Genomic DNA, 20,547 nt, shown 5'->3' on the forward strand with positions numbered 1-20,547 from the left:
GAAACCAGTCAGGGGGGAATCTCACCTTAAACACTGCTTTCCAGGCAGTGAAAATAGCAGATTCAGCTTGCAGTGTCCAGTCACGCCGGTACCATAATCAACTCAGAGCCTGCAAAGAGGGGCTGAGGAATTGGGCTATAGGGGCATAGGCCTCTACCCTGGGCTTTGGAAAATAGGCGTCCGTGGAACCAGTCGTCCAGCCCAGGATCCAGCGTCGCAGGAGGGGGTACGTGGAGACGACACTCCACGTTCCCGCCTGTTGATGGTAGTGGGAGATCGGTCCCAAAAGGAAACAGTCGCCCTCAAAAAATAACAAACCTTGAAAGGAAGTGCCTCCTACAGACACTAAGCTAAAACTGAGGCTGCCTGGCCAGGGGGTGTATACTGCAGAGGAGGAGCTATGCTTTTGCATCTACTTAGTGTCCTCCTATGGATAGGCAGCATAACACCCATGGTCCTGTGTCCCCCAATGAGGCGTCAGAGAAAGTTTTTTTTTTTTGTTTCTTTTTACTTATAGGGTTAGTAATGGGGCTGTCTAATAGACACTTGTCCATTACTATCACCAGGGCTTGATGCCAGCTGACACTACACGGGTGACACTAATCCCAACTACTATTACCCAGATTGCCTATGCAACAGGGCAAAATCAAGAAGAGCGGAGGAGAAGCATCAGAATTAGTGCATCTTATGTGAGGAGCAACTTCTAGGGTGGCTGCAGGCTGGTATTTTTAGGCTGGGAAAAGCCCAATAACCATGGACTTTCCCCAGCCAGATAAAGTATACAGCTGTGGGATGATATTATCTGTTATTAAAAATAGGGGGGGACCCAACGCACGTAGTTTTATGAAATTATTTAACTGGTTAAACCAGGCTAAACACCCCTTAGTGCCAACAACAAAGGCACTAAAGAGTGCAAATTTATTATACGTAAGGGAATTGTGACATTATAAAGCGGCAGGATATCTATTCTATCAAATATCTGTCATCTATTATATTATTTTTTTTTTTTCTTGGAGATGTGCAAGTAAAAATGGAATGCCATACACATGGTCAATGTGCTGTCCGATTTTTTTTTTTCTCACACCCACTGACTTGCATAATTAAGTCTCATACGATTAATATGGGCACTCGCAGCATGTTGTGATTTTTTTCGGCATGTGGAATCCGGGTGAGGTAAAATTCACAGATCTGCTCTGCCTCCTACATTAACATTGGTAAGAGCGCAATTAGTGATTTTATCGCAGTGTACTCATTCGAATTGAATGCTAAGTTAACGAACCCTAAAGGGGATTGTTACATCTTAAAGAGGACCTGTCATAATCCAGTTAGTGATCTCATTTTATTCCCACTACTCCCCTTAGGGTAAGTTCACACAGTGCGTTTTTCGTGGCGTTTTTGCGCAGTTTTCGGGTGCGTTTTTGCTCAGAAAACTGCATGACTTTGCTTCCCCAGCAAAGTCTGAGTTTTCATTTTTGCTGTCTGCACACAGCGTTTTTTTTCAGCTGCGTTTTTGTGGTGCCACAAAAATGCAGCATGTCAATTATTCCCGCCTTTTTCACTGCGCTTTTCATCCATTGAGTGCAATGGGATGTTGAAAGACGCAATGAGAAATGCAAATAGGTGCGTTTTGGTGCGTTTCTAAGACCAAAAACGCAGCTATAAACGCAGGAGTTGGGTAGTAAAGTGACATGTACAGGAAGAGGATTCCTTCTGTCAGTAAATACAGAAGCGTGAATCCTCCCGGTACAGTTACCGCCGCTTCCACCTCCCATCCTGTGCATGTATCCTGCCGTGCGGCATCATGTACGGGCAGGAGGTGGAAGCGGCTGCGAAATCAAAAGTGAACAGTAGAAAAAAAAAAAAAAAAAAGTCATACTCACCTGTCTGCAGACTCCCGATGCCATGCCTGCTCCCAGATCCTCCTGCCGGTACCGCCGCTCCGGGTGTGTGCAGTCTCCCCGGATACGTATGCCTGCAGGATGCAGGACCTGGCGATGGATCACCTGATGCAGTCACCTGACGCATCAGCTGATCGTAAGTCTCGGGGTGCCGCCAGCGGCAGGCCGGTTTAACCTATCAGCGGATGCGTCAGGAGACTTCATCCCTGATTACCGGCAGCTGCTGCAGCGATCGGACGGGATCAGACTCGCTCTAGGAGCTGCCGGTAATCAGCACATAAGTGAGTATTTTTATTTTTTTTTTGTACCGATGCATCTGCTGACTGTATAAACGGCTTTTATACAATCAGCTGATGTGTGATGTGATTCAGGCACTTGAACCTGACACATCTGATCACTTTGCCTTCCAGCAAACCGACCAGATGATATTGGATCCGGATTAGACGGCGCGGGACCCTTGACCCAGGATTACTGCGGAGAGGGGTTCTTTATTTCAATAAAGATGGAGTCACTAATTGTGTTGTGTTTTATTTCTAATAAAAATATTTTTCTGTGTGTTGTGTTTTTTTTTTTTTTTTTTATCTTTACTAGAAATTCATGGTGGCCATGTCTAATATTGGCGTGACACCATAAATTTCGGGCTTAGGGCCAGCTGATAATATACAGCTAGCCCTAACCCCCCATTATTACCCAGTGAGCCACCCAGCATCAGGGCAGCTGGAAGAGTTGGATACAGCGCCAGAAGATGGCGCTTCTATGAAAGCGCCATTTTCTGGGGTGGCTGCGGACTGCAATTCGCAGCGGGGGTGCCCAGAAAGCATGGGCACCCTGCACTGTGGATTCCAATCCCCAGCTGCCTAGTTGTACCCGGCTGGACACAAAAATTAGGCGAAGCTCACGTTTTTTTTTTTTTTTTAATTATTTCATGTAATTCATGATATAATAAAAAAAAAAAAAGGGCTTCTCTATATTTTTGGTTCCCAGCCAGGTACAAATAGGCAGCTGGGGGTTGGGGGCAGCCCGTACCTGCCTGCTGTACCCGGCTAGCATACAAAAATATGGCGAAGCCCACGTCATTTTTTTTTTGTTTGGGGGGGGGCAAAGAAATCCTGCATACAGTCCTGGAAGGAGGATGCTGAGCCTTGTAGTTCGACAGCTGCTGTCTGCTCTCCTGCATACACTATTGGATGGAGGATGCTGAGCTTTGTAGGTCTGCTCCCCCTGACACTCCCTCCAGCATACAGTCCTGGATGGAGCATGCTGAGCCTTATAGTTCTGCAGCTGCTGTCTACTCTCCTGCATACACTAGTGGAGAATGAAGAACATATTGAAGGAAATTACATCAGACCTTTTTTTTTGTTCACCGATAAACGCATAAAGACGCAGTGAGCAAAAACGCAGCAAAAAACGCACCAAATCGCGGCAAAAACGCGTGCGTTTTTGGCCGCGTTTTTTTGACGCGGGTGCGTTTTTGTGCAGTTTTTGCCGCAAAAACCGCACAAAAACGCAGCGTCAAAAAAGCGCAGTGTGTGAACCTAGCCTTAGCATTCAGGCAGATGTCTTTTTAAAGGAGGAGTTCACTACTTGGACAACCACTTCTCCATCCCTATGTTTTCCCCTTGTAAAATAAAGACACTTATCCTCCCCTCTGATTCAGATGCCGTTCCAGTGGTTGCGGTACGGCTATTCCTAGGGCTTGTGTGACATTTTTTCATCATGCGATCCATGCAGCTAATCAGCAGCCACTTCACCCTCTTCTCCTTCATACATATCACATATATCCAAGTGACAACTGCTAATCTCACACCTCCTCTAAATGTATGGGATATGTCTGAATGAGGGAAAAGTGAAGCATCTGCTGATTGGCTGCATGGAATACGTGACAAAATGTCCCACAAGCCCTAGGAAAGGCCGTGCTGCCACCACTGGAACGGCATCTGCATCAGAGGGTAAGTCAGAGAACACTAAAGCACTTGGCAGCACGGAGGAGAAAGGAGAAATAGCTGCCAGCGAACACAGCCAACAACTATCTATTGTGCACAGGGTCCCTCACACTGAACAATCTAAGAGGTTTATAAAAGTCTTAAAGTATAGGAAAAAAAAACTAAATCTTACCTCCCAAAGGTGATGGGGAACAATGAGATATTGTCCCCCTTTTTTTCTTCGATGTTGATAGCGGATTCCAAAGAGAGACAAACCTGATGACTCTGCAATAGACAATCACAACAGAGATTAGCCACTTAAGTGATAGTCCGATAGGATCCATAGTAAAAGGATTCAGCAAATAATAAAAGGAGGATCTGATATGGCGGCAGATTCTTCACACTACATATAAAGCAAAGGAATACCATATTTTTCAGATTATAAGACACACTTTTCTGCCAAAAATTTGGGAGGAAAATGAGGGGTGCCTCTTAAAATACGAATATTGCTTACCGGGTGGAGAATTGGCGCGGCCGCCTCTCCGTGTGGCGGGCAGGCGACGGTGGCTGTATGGAGCAATTCGCTGCAGCGGGTATCCCAGATGCTCTGGGTTCAAATGATGGCGCCCGGAGTCAGTGTGTGCGCAGATGGAGATCCCGGCTAAGAGCTCCATCTGTGCAAGCACCGCTTCTTTGAAGCCAGGACCACCGACAGAGCATCTGGCACACCTGCCACACAGGCCTGCTCCACACAACTGCCGCAGCTTCCGCTGCCAGGACCGAGCCCACCAGCACCGCCCCTGCCTCCTGTGACTCCACTCCTATGTCGATGTCAACCCCCTCCGGTAAGATAACACTGGAGTATAAGACTGACCCCTTTTTTTAGTCCCTACCATTTCGGGGGTCCCCCACTTCACTATCTGGTGTACGTATCTGGGAGAGTGTCAGAACAGTCCCAGGTTCAGTTTAGCTGATGTTTAGGGGCTACATTTGGTATTTACAACCACCCTAAAACTGTATGCTAGACATGTAAACCATAGGCTCAGATGGATCGGTGTATTGTATACTGTTTGAGGATAGTTATTACCTCATTGGCATGATCCACATAACACTTTATTTCATTGCTTAAGCCGTTCGCTCTGCTCCCATCTTTCAGGGTGTAGGACTTTCCAGACTTCTCTATAACTCGAATAAGGTCGGTTGTCTTGTGAATTTTTGCTCCTAAAACGATAAATGCAAGAAAAAAAAAATAACACATTTTTCCTAAACTCTTAAGTCAGGTTGGATACAGTCATTTTTAAATTTGATACGACAAATCTAGGCTCTAAGTAATGTCATGCTGCTGGACGTACTTCAGTATACCCTGCGCAGACATGTGGCAAACATCACCTATAAAAATCGATGATTATCTCCTTAAAAGCGAGCCAGCCATCTTGGAAAATACAATTTACATGCAGATATAGTGTTAATCTGCAGGTAAATAGCGCTACATTGTTGCATGACCACCTTACTGAAAGTGCGGCAACTGAGAGAAAAGAAACACTTCCTCCCAGGAGCCGCCGGTTTTCAGTCATGGCACATGCACGGATGACTACAGTGACTGATCACTGTACAGCGGCTGTAAGCACGACCCAGCACTATGAATGTCAGACCGCTGTGCACAGATGCATTGTAGAGACTGCTTACAACCACAGTATAGTGAGCAGCGAATTGAGCGGTGACTATAGCCCTCCGTGCGCATCCCCCATGACTGAAAGCTTGCAGCTCCTGGGGGGAAATAAGTTTTTTTTCTCCTGGTTGCAACACTTATCAATGAGGTGGACATGCTGCATTGAAATACCATTTACAAGCAGATTAATTCTATTATCTGCTTTTAATTGGAGTTTAATGAGGCAACAGGTTCTCTATGGCTTTCTTGTGTGGAGCAGACCACATACATATAGGCTCCAGCAGCCTCCATTTGATAAAAGACAAAATTTCCTAGTAATATACAGTGAGGTACTTTTGATGGAACTACTTAAAATGGGAATACTCATTCTTCTCTGTAGCATTATACATATTCAGAAGCTATGAAATTCCTTTAATCCAGAATTTCAGAATGTAGTGACTCCAATAAGAAGTGCAAAGTATTCGGAAATTTTACAAGATAAGTAACAGAAGACAGTTGAATAGTTAGAGTTAGGAAATGTATCATTCCTCTGGTCTGTTGGACTTACCATCATAGAAGCAGACCTCAACGTCAGCATTGGGGTAGTTCTCCATTAACATGCATTTTGCGTATCTGGTATAGTAGGTAACTTTTGGGGTTTTGGACCTTACAAGTTGGATGAACTTTAATGCATACTGGTATTTTTTCCAGTACTTCTCTATATGGAAAAGAATAAAAATGGGAACTTAATGTTGATAATAAGTAAATCAGTGGCCTGACCAATTGTCATCTATCAAAGTATACTTTTTTTTTCGTTCTTTAAAGAGAAAGCCTTATCAATATTAATTTGGAAAGAAATCATTATCAGTTAGCTTTAAGAGGGAAGTCTGGCACCATGAGTCGAGCTTATACTTGCTGCAATGCATTCACAATCGGTAGGCATTGTACATCGGTAGTATTCATTCGACTAGGAAACAATCACGATATCTGATGAGCATGCATTCATCCTCACTAAATAATCGGAGGCACACCACCTTTTTCTGGGGGTGTGAAGCTTAGAAAAGCATGGTTAGGCCACACTTTGCCATGATTTATGTCTGCAGTTCAGCACCACAGAAATTATAGCGATTGATCTGTAATACCACACATCATCTGTGTACAGATGTGGCACTGTTAGTTATAGAAAAAAAAAAAAAAAAAAAAAAAAAAAAATCACAAAGCGGCACAAACAGAATTACAAATGGCATATTATAAAGATTACAATAGGATAGAAAAAAAAAAATCTGCAAAACGTGTTGAGATTACAAAGTTGCAGAAAGTGAAAAATGGGTTAGAAATAATACCAGAGACGTCTGTTACCTGGCAAACTGTCAAATGTGTAACTCAACATGCTTTCAGGCGGAGATGGAGGACGATCAACCAAGGGAAATCCCTTGCCTTCATTTGGAAGGTAAATATAAACCTAAGAAAAGGAAGTAAAGTCAGTTACTTAAAAGAGTTACCATCTTTTTTTTTTTTTTTTTGGAAACACAAAATATTTAAAATGCAAGGTGCTTCTACTAAATTATCCCACAGGCAGTCACAGACCAGCAATTGTAACAATCTAGACCAGGGGTCTCAAACTCGGCCGGGTGTACGGGCCGCACACAGAAAAAAAAATAATTTGAGGGGCCGCATTTTTTTCAGGACAAAGTGACATTGTTAGTGGTACCATTTTTTCTTTCTATACACCCTTGGATCACTGTTTTTGAACATTTTTCATTTGTCTATCATAACAAATGTGTACTTTTTTTGTATGTGTGTATAATATATATTATAAAACACTTTTTATTTACATTTTTTCCCCTTTTTGTAAGTAATACAGTTTTACAATAAGCACCGCATAGTAATTTTGGCCAACATCTTGTAGTAATGTGCCCCTCCTGTTCCCCATTCTGTAAAAATGTGCGCATCTTTGTCCCCTTGTAGCAATGTGTCCATGCAGGTCCTCTTCTTGCATTAATGTTCCCCCATGCAGCTCCCCTTCTTGTATTAATATGCCTCCATGCAGCTCCCCTTCTTGTAGTAATGTGCCCCATGCAGGACTCCTTCTTGTAGTAATGTGTCCTCATTCAGGTCCCCTTCTTATAATATTGTGCCCCATGCAGGTCCCCTTCTTGTGGTAATGTGCTTCATGCAGGACTCCTTGTAGTAATGTGCCCATCCTGGTCTCACCTTGTAGCAATGTGCCCCATGCAGGACCCCTTCTTGTGGTAATGTACCCTCATTCAGGTCCCATTCTAGTGGTAATGTGCCCCATATGCAGGTCCCCTTCTTGTGGTAATGTGCCCCATATGCAGGTCCCCTTCTTATAATAATGTGCCCCATGCAGGTCCCCTTCTTGTGGTAATGTGCTTCATGCAGGTCCCCTTCTTGTGGTAATGTGCCCCATGCATGTCCCCACACGTACACACGCCCTGTGCAGCCTCAGCCAGCAACAGAATCACACACACACACACACACACACACACACACACACACACACACACCAGCCTCAGCCAGCAACAGAAAAACACACACAAACAATCTGCTCACCTATCCTCCGTCGGCAGCACGCAGGCACGTGGACCCGGTAATGATCACAGCTGCTGTCACCGCTTAACTTTCTGCCGGCGCGTGCAGAGCAGTTCTCACTGCACAACAGCCACTGGCCAATCACAGGCAAGCATCTGAGGTCATATGCAGCAGGTGCTTGCCTCTGATTGGCAGGCGGCTGTTATTGCGTTCTGCAGTGAGAACTTCACTGTGCGCGGCAAAGACAAAACTGTAAACTGAAGTAAATAGCTGGCGGCTGCGGCCCCTTGCACCGGTCGTCATCTTTACCGGGTCCACGGGCCAGCGGGCCGCAAGAAGCCACCTGAAGGGCCGCATGCGGCCCGCGGGCCGCGTGTTTGAGACCCCTGATCTAGACCATCCTGGAAACATGAGCCCAGAACCGGGCTTATAAAAAGCTGGATTGCAGAAAAGAAAGCTGGTCACAAGTGGGGGTTGTCCTACGCAGATTGTGTTCCAGAATTGATTTCCCCTTCCCTTAAGGGAACAGAAGATTAACATTCCAGTCTAAAGTTAGGTATTACTGTTATTTCTCCCTTTTTATTTTATAACTGTTCTGCATATTTGTGTGTCGCTGTTATCTGCGTAGTTTATACCCTTTTATTGTTAGCACTGTATTTTTTATCTTAAAGCTTAAAACTTTAAATCAACTTTATCCTTGTATGCTCTAAAGAATCCCTATCCTTACAGAGTGCGAGCCCCTTTCGATTGTCAGACAGGAGTATATTTCGGGGGACTCATCGCCCCATGTGTTTGATGAGTGGTGGCACAGTGTTGTGTAGCCGGGGTGTGATTTATGCTCACCTTATAGTCTAAAAACAGATGTGGAGTACTGGAATATGTGAGAGGAGATAAGTTAACCCTTGCAGATGCACCCCCACATCACATGCAGAGAAAATGGGAATTACCCTGAAAATGGAGTCTGCCAAGCCAGACCGATAGTATAAACCAAGCACATAGCCTTTTACCGAATATATCAACTAGGATCCTCGGTGTACTCTTGACGTGGCCAAGAGCCCCCAGTGTGCCCACTGGTTTTGCACATCCCTACTTCCAACACTGATTGTCTGCACTGACTTGCCTGAAGTGAGCAATGTAGAGAAAAGTTCAAAGTAGTCAAATGTCATCTATTACCAGTGATGGAGATGGGGGTATATAGAACCAGTGAGTAGTACTGTGCTCTCAGCATCTAGGCTACACCACCGGAGCACTTAGTAAGCTAACCTAATAAGCATACATGATTAACCCCTTCACCCCCGGCCACTAAAACACCCTAATGACCGGGCCATTTTTTGCAATTCTGACCAGTGTCACTTTGACAGGTTATAACTCTGGAACGCTTCAACGGATCCTGGCGATTCTGAGATTGTTTTTTCGTGACATATTGTACTTCATGTCAGTTGTAAATTTAGGCCGATACTTTTTGCGTTTATTTGTGAAAATTTAGTAAATTGTGTGAAAATTTCGCAATTTTCAAACTTTGAAAATGTATGCCCATAAATCTGAGAGATATGTCACACAAAATAGTTACGAAATAACATTTCCCACATGTCTACTTTACATCAGCGCAATTTTCGAAAGAAATTTTTTTTCGTTAGGAAGTTAGAAGGGGTCAAAGTTAATCAGCAATTTCTAATTTTTCCAACAAAATTTACAAAATAATTTTTTAGGGACCACATCACATTTGAAGTGACTTTGAGAGGCCGAGGTGACAGAAAATACCCAAAAGTGACCCCATTCTAAAAACTGCACCCCTCACACTGCTCAAAACCACATCCAAGAAGTTTATTAACCCTTTAGGTGCTTCACAGGAACCAAAGCAATGTGGAAGGAAAAAATGAAAATTTTACTTTTTCACACAAAAATGTTACTTTAGCCATAAAATTTTCATTTTTAGAAGGGAGAAAAGAGAGTGCACCCTACAATTTATTGTGCATTTTCTCCTGAGTACGCTGATACCCCATATGGGGTAAAAATCAATTGTTGCACGGCAGAGGTCGAAAGGCAAGGAGCGCAATTTGAATTTTTGAACGCAAAATTAGCTGCACTCATTAGCGGACGCCATGTCGGGTTTGAAGACCCCCTGAGGTGCCTAAACAATGGAGCTCCCCCACAAGTGACCCCATTTTGGAAACTAGAGCCCTCAAATAATTTTTCTAGATGTTTGGTGAGCACTTTGAACACCTGGGGGCTTCACAGAAGTTTATAAAGTTGAGCTGTGAAAAGATTTTTTTTTTTTTTTTTTACCACAAAACTGTTGCTTCAACTAAGTAGCTTTTTTTCCACAAGGGTATCAGGAAAAAAATACACCATGAAATTTATAGTGCATTTTTTCCTGAGTACGACGATACCTCATATGTGGTGGAAAGTAATTGTTTGGGCGCATGGCGGGGCTCAGAAGAAAAGAAGCACCATTTGACAGCAAAATTTGTTTGAATCATTAGCGGACACCATGTCACGTTTGGAGACCCCCTGAGGTGCCTAAACAGTGGAGCTCCCCCACAAGCGAACCCATTTTGGAAACTAGACCCCTCAAGGAGTTTATCTAGATGTTTAGTGAGCCCCAAGGGGCTCCACAGAAGTTGATAATGTTGAGCCATGAATACAATTTTCTTTTGTTTTACCACAGAACTGTTACTTGAACCAGGTAGCTTTTTTTTCACAAGGGTATAAAAAAAAAAAATGCACCATAAAACGTATTGTGCAATTTCTCCTGAGTACGCAGATACCTCACATGTGGTGGAAAGTAATTGTTGGGCGCATGGCGTGGCTCAGAAGAGAAGGGCACCCTTTGACAGCAAAATTGGTTGGAATCATTAGCGGACGCCATGTCACGTTTTTAGACCCCCCCCCCCCCTATGGTGCCTAAACAGTGGAGCTCCCCCACAAATTACCCCATTTTGGAACTAGACCCCTCAAGGAATTTATCTAGATGTTTAGTGAGCCCCTTTTACCCCCAGGGGCTCCACTGAAAGTTGATAACGTTGAACCGTGAAAATTATTATTTTTTTTTTTTTTTTAATCAATTGTTTGGGCGCATGGCGGGGCTCAGAAGACAAGGAACGCCATTTTTGACTTGTCAAACGCACAGACGCGGTGCACTGATCGGCCGCTGCAGGAGGCACGGTCAGATGAGATACAAAAAGCGCTGGGGATACGGAAAAAAAAAAAAAAGTCACGCCAAAAATTGAGCATTGAGCAGGGATGCTGATCCGCGCTCAGCAGGACGCACGGACAGATGCGATACAAAAAGCGTCGGGGATACGGAAAAAAAAGTATCGCATCAGTCCGTGCGTCCCGCCAAGCGCTGATCAGGGATGCACATAACGGATCGGCATCCCTGCTCAATTTTTGGCGTGACTTTTTTTTCCGTATCCCCGATGCTTTTTGTCACGCCAAAAATTGAGCAGGGATGCCAATCCGTTATGTGCATCCCTGATCAGCGCTCGGCGGGACACACTGACGCATGAGGTGTAAAAATGGACAGGGGATAGAGGGGGAAAAAAAAAAAAAAAAAAATTATACTCACAGTACCCAGAGGATTAGCAGGAGGAACAGCTTTACAGGAGCAGCAGGCAGGAAGTTGGACAGCTCAGCAGAAGACCCAGGAAGAAGGACCCAGCGATGGAGGCAGATGTGATCGGCCGGTGAAGACAGGTAAGAGGACGTCGGGGGGACAGGAGAGTTGGAGGGGGACAGCAGAGGGGGAGGGGGACAGCAGAGGGGGAGAGCAGAGGAGGAGGGAGATACCGGAGGAGCTGCAGAATAGAGATCACGGGGGAGGCCGGCAGATCGGGATGTTGTGGGGGGGGGGGGGGGGGGGGCAGATCGGGATGTCGGGGGGGGGGCAGATCAGGATGTCGTGGGGGGGGCAGATCAGAATGTCGGGGTAGGGGGCAGATCGGGATGTCGGGGGGGGGGGGGGCAGATCACAGGGGTGCACGGGCAGGGGCCATTACGGGAGCGCGCAAAAGCAATCACAGGAGCGCGCAGGGGCTGCAAGGTGAGCACAATACTCGCCGCTCCTGCTCCGTGACAGCAGCTGCAGCAGCAGCGGTGGCGTGGTACCACTAGTACTAGCCAGTGCTGCACGCTGCAGCCATGTTGGGGGAGGGTCCCCAGACCAGCACAGGCCTGGGGAGGGCGGCCACCAGCAAATCAAACGGCCCCACTGCACACTGATTGGAGCGATTGCGCGTCATAGCACGATCGCTCCAATCAGTGCTGCAGGGGCTGGGGGCGGCATGTTTGAGATCCACCTATGATCTGCTGTACCTGCTATGGCATCTCATAGCCGGATCTCACAGTATCGCACTATTTCCGGCATTATTTTTACCGAAATCAGTGCGAAAGATGTGGTTGGCGGTTCAGATTTGAACAGCCAATCACATCGATCGTCGATGGGGGGTGGCGATGCCACCCCCCCTGGGGTGAAGCAAAGGTCCCCTGCTGTAAGAAACAGCAGGGGACATCATTTGAAAGCCGTTGCTATGGCCACGGCAATCAAATGAACTTTAGGCCGTAAAATTACGTCCCTGGTCGTTAAGTCACGTTAAAATAGGACGTAATTTTACTGCCCGCGGTCGTGAAGGGGTTAAATAACGGATGTAATCCACACTTAAATATATCAATAGTTTTGTCACTACCAAATACCAGAAAGTATCAAAAGCAAAGCAGCTTTATGTAACCCCTTCATACCATCGACATTTTTAATACATTTGCAAAAATTTCTACATTTCTTTTTTTTTTTTTCTGTCAAGATGAGGTGCAGAGTGTATATTAATGAGAAAAAATGAACTTTTTTTGAATTTACCAAATGGCTGCAATGAAACAAAGAGTGAAAAATGTAAAGGGGTCTGAATACTTTCCGTATCCACTGTAGATAACACAGGATCCACCATTCACAAGCATCAGAGACTGTCTATGGATGTGTGACTGTCAGAGTGTACCTAACTGCTGCTAATGGATGCTCTGGCTGAAATAAAATAATAGGACGTAAATAAAATAAAATAAAATTAAAATAGGACGTAATTTTACTGCCCGCGGTCATGAAGGGGTTAAAAGGAAACGAACAAAAAAGTCCAGCTCACCCCAATATAAAGATGTGATCCTGAGACGGTGCATGGATGGAAGGCGAATCCACAGCATGTAGGTAGGTAATGAAATTCCAGCAACTGCGTCCAGTAAAATAAAAACTTCGACTTTCATTTCAACAAGGTTAAAAGCGATAAAAACCAATTCACATGAATGGAAAGGAAGACGCGTTTCGGACAGTGTATGTCCATAGTCATCTAACATCATGAGTGAACACACACCTGTTTTATAGCCAAAAGAAACATGTGACAACCAATCACCTGGACAGCTGATTACATTGGCTAAACATGCTCCAAGCACAACACATATGTGGAATAAAGACTGATTGATCACTATACAATTTAGACAGATACCTGAAAGGTCTGGGGAAAAAAAAAAAAAAAAACACTTTAGAAAACCACAAATGATCAATTTTGATAAATATTATTCAGTTAGTTTCTCAAATTTAACCCAAGGGGCATCCTAGTGCCTAAGTCAAAGATCCATTTTGCCTCCTTTTTGGATGTGTTTTTTTCATCTAATACTGCTACTCAAAAAATCGATTGTACGGTTTACAGAAAATTGTCTGCTGGCAATTCACTCCTTCATGCCCAGAGCTGCCACCCCAAACACGTTGTCAATAATTCACAGCACAACAAATAAACACTTTTTGTCTGCTACTTGGCAAAAACCATGTGCGCTATACTAAATCGAATGCGCTGAATCCAAATCTGAAGTTAGTTTTTTTGTAGCACGTCAGGATATTAAGTTATTCCAATTTTTGTGAAAATTAAAATAAGCAATTAATAAAGATACAGAATCGTTATGTCCCACAGTTTCACAACATGTATTATCATTTTTATTGAAAAAGAAGTATAGGTAAATAAACCAAAAAACTTAAAAATCACTTATAGTAGCTTAAGAAATCGCCTTGAACTCAGAGTACTTTTAAAAGTGCTTCAGGCACTTGCTTTTGCGCTTGTGAGTGGTCCTAGTGGCCCGTTGCAAAAACCAGCAGTAATCGCCCATCATGTTGGGGTTAAAGCGACCTGGGTATCTTTTTTCCCTAGTAGAAATGTCCTGGTGGAATCTCTCACCATGTTCGTCACTGACATTACCCATATTTGGAGGAAAGAAGTCAAGATGTGAATGTAGGAAATGCATTTTCAATGACATTCGGGCACCATGCATTTCGTATGCTTGAAGCATATTGTCTATTAGTTCAGCATAGTTTTCTGCTCTTTCGTTTCCAAGGAAGTTTTGAACTACTAATATAAATGCATCCCATGCAGTTAGTTCAAGTGGGGTGAGTTCTTTCTTGAAGATTTCATCATGGATTAGTTGGTGGATTTCAGGACCAATAAAGATTCCTGCTTTGAGTTTGGCCTCAGTTTTCAATGCACTAAACTTTTCCTTCAGATACTTAAATCCATTCCCTTGACGATCCATTGCTACTACAAAATTTTTCATTAGTCCTAGTTTAATGTGAAGAGGTGGAAGATAAACTTTAAGTGGATCGACAAGTGATTCGTGTTGAACATTGTGCTTACCAATCTTATGTTCATCTCTATTGGGCCACCGTTTAATTTTATAATGGTTGTTGTCATCTCGACTGTTCCATAGGCACAGAAAGCACATATGCTTAGTGTAACCTAACTGCAAACCAAGGACTAGTGCAACAACTTTGAGGTCAGCCCAAATGTTCCATTGATGTTCTGAATATTTAATCAATTTCAGAATGATCTGCATAGAAGCATAGGTCTCTTTCATTCCAACCGCATGTGCAATGGGGACAGATGGCTTTTCATTGCCATTGTGCAACAGAACAGCTTTCAAGCTTGCTTTACTAGAGTCTATGAACAGTCTCCATTGATCTGGAAAATGTCTACAACCCAACTCTAGCATAAGCCCATTCACATCAGTACAGAAGCAGACACCATTTTCCATGACATAGTATGAAGCTAACTTTTTGTGTCGATAACGAAAGTGTGATATTGATGTGCCTTCTTGTAACAAATTCCATTCCTGAAGTCTAGAGGCTAACAGTTCTGATTTCTCTTTAGACAACGACAGATCTCGTATCAGATCATCTAAATCAGATATCTTCAACAATGCCTGAATAGGCGTATGGCCTTTTCTAAGTATAACTCAAAATCTGGACGTGCTGTGCAAATTCTGAGTTCATATTTGGAATCAGCATGTTCAAATTAGTAAAGAACACATGTTTTACCCTCAGTAGCAAAATCATTGTTGTGCTGTGATACCCACTGGGGAATTTATTAGAGCTAAACGTTGTACATCTGAGGCTGCTTTCAGGGCTGAATGTGATCGAATTGCCAGCAGATTCAAAAACAGAGGTTACTCCAGTTCATATATATAAAAAAAAGCCATGGACAAAACCAATGAAAAAAACCATTCCTGAAAAAACATCCTCCAATTCGGTAGTCTTTTCTACTAAATTCAGCAAAGATTATTTTTCTATAGTTAACATTGTAAAAATAAATTTGCCCATTTTGACCATCGATAATACCTTAAAAAATATTCTAGGGGATGGTGTAAAGTTTGTTTCCAAAAGAAACCAGTGGGGTAATTTATTTGATTACCTGCACCTCCTGTGATGTACAATATGTAGGTAGCACAAATCGCACATTAAGACGCAGGATTTCTGAACATCTCTGATATAAAAAATGGCAGTAGCAGAAGCCCATCATGTGCCTCCCAGCACTTTATCAATGTGCACAGTGGCAATGTGGACTCCTTCAGAGTCAATGCTATTGAACAGATTTTTTTACCCAAGAGAGGAGGAAATCCTGTGTCTATATTGCATTTAAAAGACGCAAAATGGATCTTTGACTTAGGCACTAGGATGCCCCTTGGGTTAAATTTGAGAAACAAACTGAATAATAATCAAAATTGATCATTTGTGGTTTTCTAAAGTGTTTTTTTTTTTCCCCAGACCTTTCAGGTATCTGTCTAAATTGTATAGTGATCAATCAGTCTTTATTCCACATATGTGTTGTGCTTGGAGCATGTTTAGCCAATGTAATCAGCTGTCCAGGTGATTGGTTGTCACCAGTTTCTTTTGGCTATAAAACATGTGTGTGTTCACTCATGATGTTAGATGACTAAGGACATACACTGTCCGAAACGCGTCTTCCTTTCCATTCATGTGAATTGGTTTTAATCGCTTTTAACCTTGTTGAAATAAAAGTCGAAGTTTATATTTTACTGGACGCAGTTGCTGGAATTTCATTACCTACCTACATGATTAAAAGGAACCAGTTTGTAATATTTGCCCTAGGCTAGCAGAGGAAGTGCTGGATAACGCAGTGTCAAATGTTTCTGTGGATACCCCTATATAATGCTATGTACTGCAGAAATTTGCATTGTATGCATAGACAAATTAGGCTTGCAGATACACCAGTGGGCATATCTCTTTGCTTCTTCCCTCCAGTGCCCCTCTCCACTAACTGACAAACCCACCACAGAGGCTTTGCCGACATCTGCTCTCCACTGCCAGTAAAGTAGCAGAGGACGGCAGCGGCAGGGAGAAGCAACGTGGAGCCGAGGATTGACAGTGCACCATACAACCACCTTTCCAGCCTACAATTAAAATACGAGTTCTCTCATTACAGTGAACTAGATGAAAGCAAAATAGGTATAGATGGAAAGGTTTTACAATTGCATTATCCAGCACTACCTCTTCTAGCTTGGGGCAAATGTTTCTGAAAGATTCCTTTTTTGAGGAGCTGCAAGGATTACAACACTAAAAAGGTGCAATTTTAACAGGGGTAGAGCCCTTAAAAACCTATGTGCTTAGTCTATACTGGCAGTTTGAGGTTGAAAAACTCTTTAAAACTAGTACAAAATATGATGCATCCCAGTCACTTGCCACTCAGCCGTATGATGGGATCATGGCACTCAGCACTGCAGCTTCTTCTGCTGATTACTTGCATACTGTTCTTACATAAACAAAACTGTGTGAGGAACCTTATATCCACATACCCTTTTACTTATTTATTTATTTATTTATATGGGAATTATTTATGGATGGGGTGCCCATAAGTGAAAATTAAATCTATTTAATTTACATGGTTATCGTCAGTCCAATGTAGCGGTCCGAGTACTGGGGAAGTAATCTCCACCATGCCTTCCCTCCCGCTCTTTCTGCTGCTCTTCCTACCCCCCCCCCCACCTCTGTTACTTTTCCCTATCTTACTACTTTCTTTTCTTTCTGGTTCTAGTTAAATCTTCTAATTTTTTTGGCAGTGGCCTCATTTTGGTTGAGGCGTATTTCTCCTTTGGAAGGAGACTGTTCGTATTATCAAATATTGTTACATGTCCTATGCGTGCCTTATGGTAGTTAGTAAGAGAGGATGTATTAGTTAGGACGTGGCTTATATTGTTCTCTGTAAGTTGACACGTAGTAATCACTTATTGAATCTTACTTTTTTTTCTGTAAATTGTCTTGTTTACTTTAATAATGAAAGATTAAACATAATTTACATGGTTATTAGCGCAAACGGGACCTTAAAACTGCACTTGTATATTGATGAATAGATATTTGGGACAGATTTAAAATATATATTTACCTGGTTTTGGTGTGAATGTCCCAGTTGCAATTTTGCGATAACTATAGGGACTCAGTTGAGTTCCTGCTTGTCTCTCTATTTATTCGGTAACTTTCTGCTAAAATTTTAAATTGTTTTATGAAATATGAATAAAAAGAGAATTTTGTTTACTTACCGTAAATTCTTTTTCTTATAGTTCCGTATTGGGAGACCCAGACCATGGGGTGTTTAGCTTCTGCCTCTGGAGGACACACAAAGTACTACACTTAAAAGTGTAGCTCCTCCCTCTGAGCTTATACACCCCCTGGAGAACCAGATCTAGCCAGTTTAGTGCAAAAGCTGAAGGAGAATAGCCACCCACAAGTAGAACCGAGCAAGAACCGGAACAACCGGAGACTCTGTCCACGACAACAGCCGGTGATAACACATGGAACAAGAAAATTGCCAACAGGCAACAGGGAGAGAGCTGGGTCTCCCAATACGGAACTATAAGAAAAAGAATTTACGGTAAGTAAACAAAATTCTCTTTTTCTTTATCGTTCCTATGGGAGACCCAGACCATGGGACGTTCCAAAGCTGTCCCTGGGTGGGAATAAACAGAAAAAACTAAGAAGTAGGCGGAGACTAACTTCACAAGTGGGCGACAGCCGCCTGAAGGATGCCTCTGCCCAAGCTCGCATCTGCCGAAGCATGAGCATGCACTTGGTAGTGCTTCGAAAAGGTATGCAGGCTAGTCCAAGTGGCAGCCTGACAGACTTGTTGAGCCGTAGCCTGGTGCCTAAAAGCCCAAGAGGCACAGACAGCTCTGGTCGAGTGTGCTTTGAAAAGCTTGAGAGGTGCACCGCCTAAGCGCAGCGGTGCGAGACACATAAATCCGGAGAGCACGCACCAGATCCAGAGAATGCAGCGCTTTCTCAAAGCGATGAACAGGGGCCGGACAGAAGGAAGGCAAGGAAATGTCCTGGTTAACCCCTTCACGACCGCGGGCCGTAAAATTACGTCCTATTTTAACGTGACTTAACGACCAGGGACGTAATTTTACGGCCTAAACTTCATTTGATTGCCGTGGCCATAGCAACGGCTTTCAAATGATGTCCCCTGCTGTTTCTTACAGCAGGGGACCTTTGCTTGACCCCAGGGGGGGCGGCATCGCCACCCCCTATCGACGATCGATGTGATTGGCTGTTCAAATCTGAACCGCCAACCACATCGATCGCACTAATTTCGGCAAAAATAATGCCCGAATTAGTGCGATCCTGTGAGATCCAGCTATGAGATGCCGCAGCTGCTGCAGCATATCATAGGTGGACCTCAAACATGCCGCCCCCAGCCCCTGCAGCACTGATTGGAGCGATCGTGCTATGACGCGCAATCGCTCCAATCAGTGTGCAGTGGAGCGGTCTGATCTGCCGGTGGCCGCCCTCCCCAGGCCTGTGCTGGCCTGCGAGCCCTCCCCCAACATGGCTGCAGCGTGCAGTGGCTGGTACTTGTGGTACCACGCCACCGCTGCTGCTGCCGCCGCCGCTGAGGTCACCGCTGCTGCTGCTGCACGTGAGTACTGTGCTCACTTTGCAGCCCGTGCGCGCTCCCGTGGTGCCCCTGCGCGCTGCCGTGATAGCCCCTGCCGTGCCCCCCCCCCCGCGATCTGCTCCCCCCAACACCCCCCCCCGCCCGACATCCCGATCTGCTCCCCCCGCGATCTGACTGCCTCCCCCATTATCTTTATTCTGCTTCTGCAGCTCCCTCTCCGGTCTCCCCTTCTGCTCTCCCCCCTCCCCCTCTGCTCTCCCCCGACGTCCTCTTACCTGTCTTCACCGGCCTGATCACATCTGCGTCCATCGCTGGGTCCTTCCTGGGCATTCTGCTGATCTGCCTGCTGCTCCTGTAAAGCTGTCCATCTCTCTGCCATCTGTTCCTCTGCAGCTCTTCTGGTCAGTGATCCTCCTGCTAGTCCTCTGGGTACTGTGAGTATAACTTTTTTTTTTTTCCCGTATCCCCTGTCCATTTTTACACCTCATCAGTCCGTGCGTCCCGCCAAGCGCTGATCAGGGATGCAGATAACGGATCGGCATCCATGGTCAATTTTTGGCGTGACTTTTTTCCGTATTCACGACGCTTTTTGTATCGCATCCGTCCGTGCATCCCGCCAAGCGCTGATCAGGGATGCACATAACGTATCTGCATCCATGGTCAATTTTTGGCGTGACTTTTTTTTTTACGTATCCCCGACGCTTTTTTTTTTATCGCATCCGACCGTGCGTCCTGCAGCGGCCGATCAGTGCACTGCGTCTGTGCGTTTGAAAAGTCAAATGGCGCTCCGTCTCTTCTGAGCCCCGCCATGCGCTCAAACAATTACTTTCCACCACATATGAGGTATCTGCGTACTCAGGAGAAAATGCACAATACATTTTATGGTGCATTTTTTCCTGATAGCCTTGTGAAAAAAAAAGCTACCTAGTTGAAGCAACCGTTTAGTGGTAAAAAAAATGTTTTTTCTTTTCACGGCTCAACGCTATAAACTTCTGTGAAGCCCCCAGGTGTTCAAAGTGCTCACCAAACATCTAGAAAATTATTTGAGGGCTCTAGTTTCCAAAATGGGGTCACTTGTGGGGGAGCTCCATTGGTTAGGCACCTCAGGGGGTCTTCAAACCCGACATGGCGTCCGCTAATGAGTGCAGCTAATTTTGCGTTCAAAAATTCAAATGGCGCTCCTTCCCTTCCGAGCTCTGCCGTGCGCCCAAACAATTGATTTTTACCACATATGGGGTATCAGCGTACTCAGGAGAACATGCACAAATTGTATTGTGTACTTTCTCTTTTCTCCCTTGTAAAAATGAAAATTT

General features: G+C 44.3%; 1 protein-coding gene across 2 annotated transcripts in view; it reads right to left on the minus strand.

The window, feature by feature from the left end:
• PLK4 (polo like kinase 4) overlaps positions 1-20,547 on the minus strand; it is a 78,969-nt gene that overhangs the window by 21,254 nt on the left and 37,168 nt on the right. For both annotated transcript variants that reach the window (XM_075348760.1, XM_075348751.1), the window contains exons 9-12: positions 6,828-6,930; positions 6,037-6,186; positions 4,908-5,041; positions 4,014-4,105 (exon numbers count right to left, since the gene is read on the minus strand). In XM_075348760.1, the coding sequence (XP_075204875.1) occupies positions 4,014-4,105; positions 4,908-5,041; positions 6,037-6,186; positions 6,828-6,930 (479 nt within the window). The remainder of the gene's footprint in view (positions 1-4,013; positions 4,106-4,907; positions 5,042-6,036; positions 6,187-6,827; positions 6,931-20,547) is intronic.

Source organism: Anomaloglossus baeobatrachus, chromosome 1, assembly GCF_048569485.1.
Source record: "Anomaloglossus baeobatrachus isolate aAnoBae1 chromosome 1, aAnoBae1.hap1, whole genome shotgun sequence".
Classification (NCBI taxonomy): Eukaryota; Metazoa; Chordata; class Amphibia; order Anura; family Aromobatidae; genus Anomaloglossus; species Anomaloglossus baeobatrachus.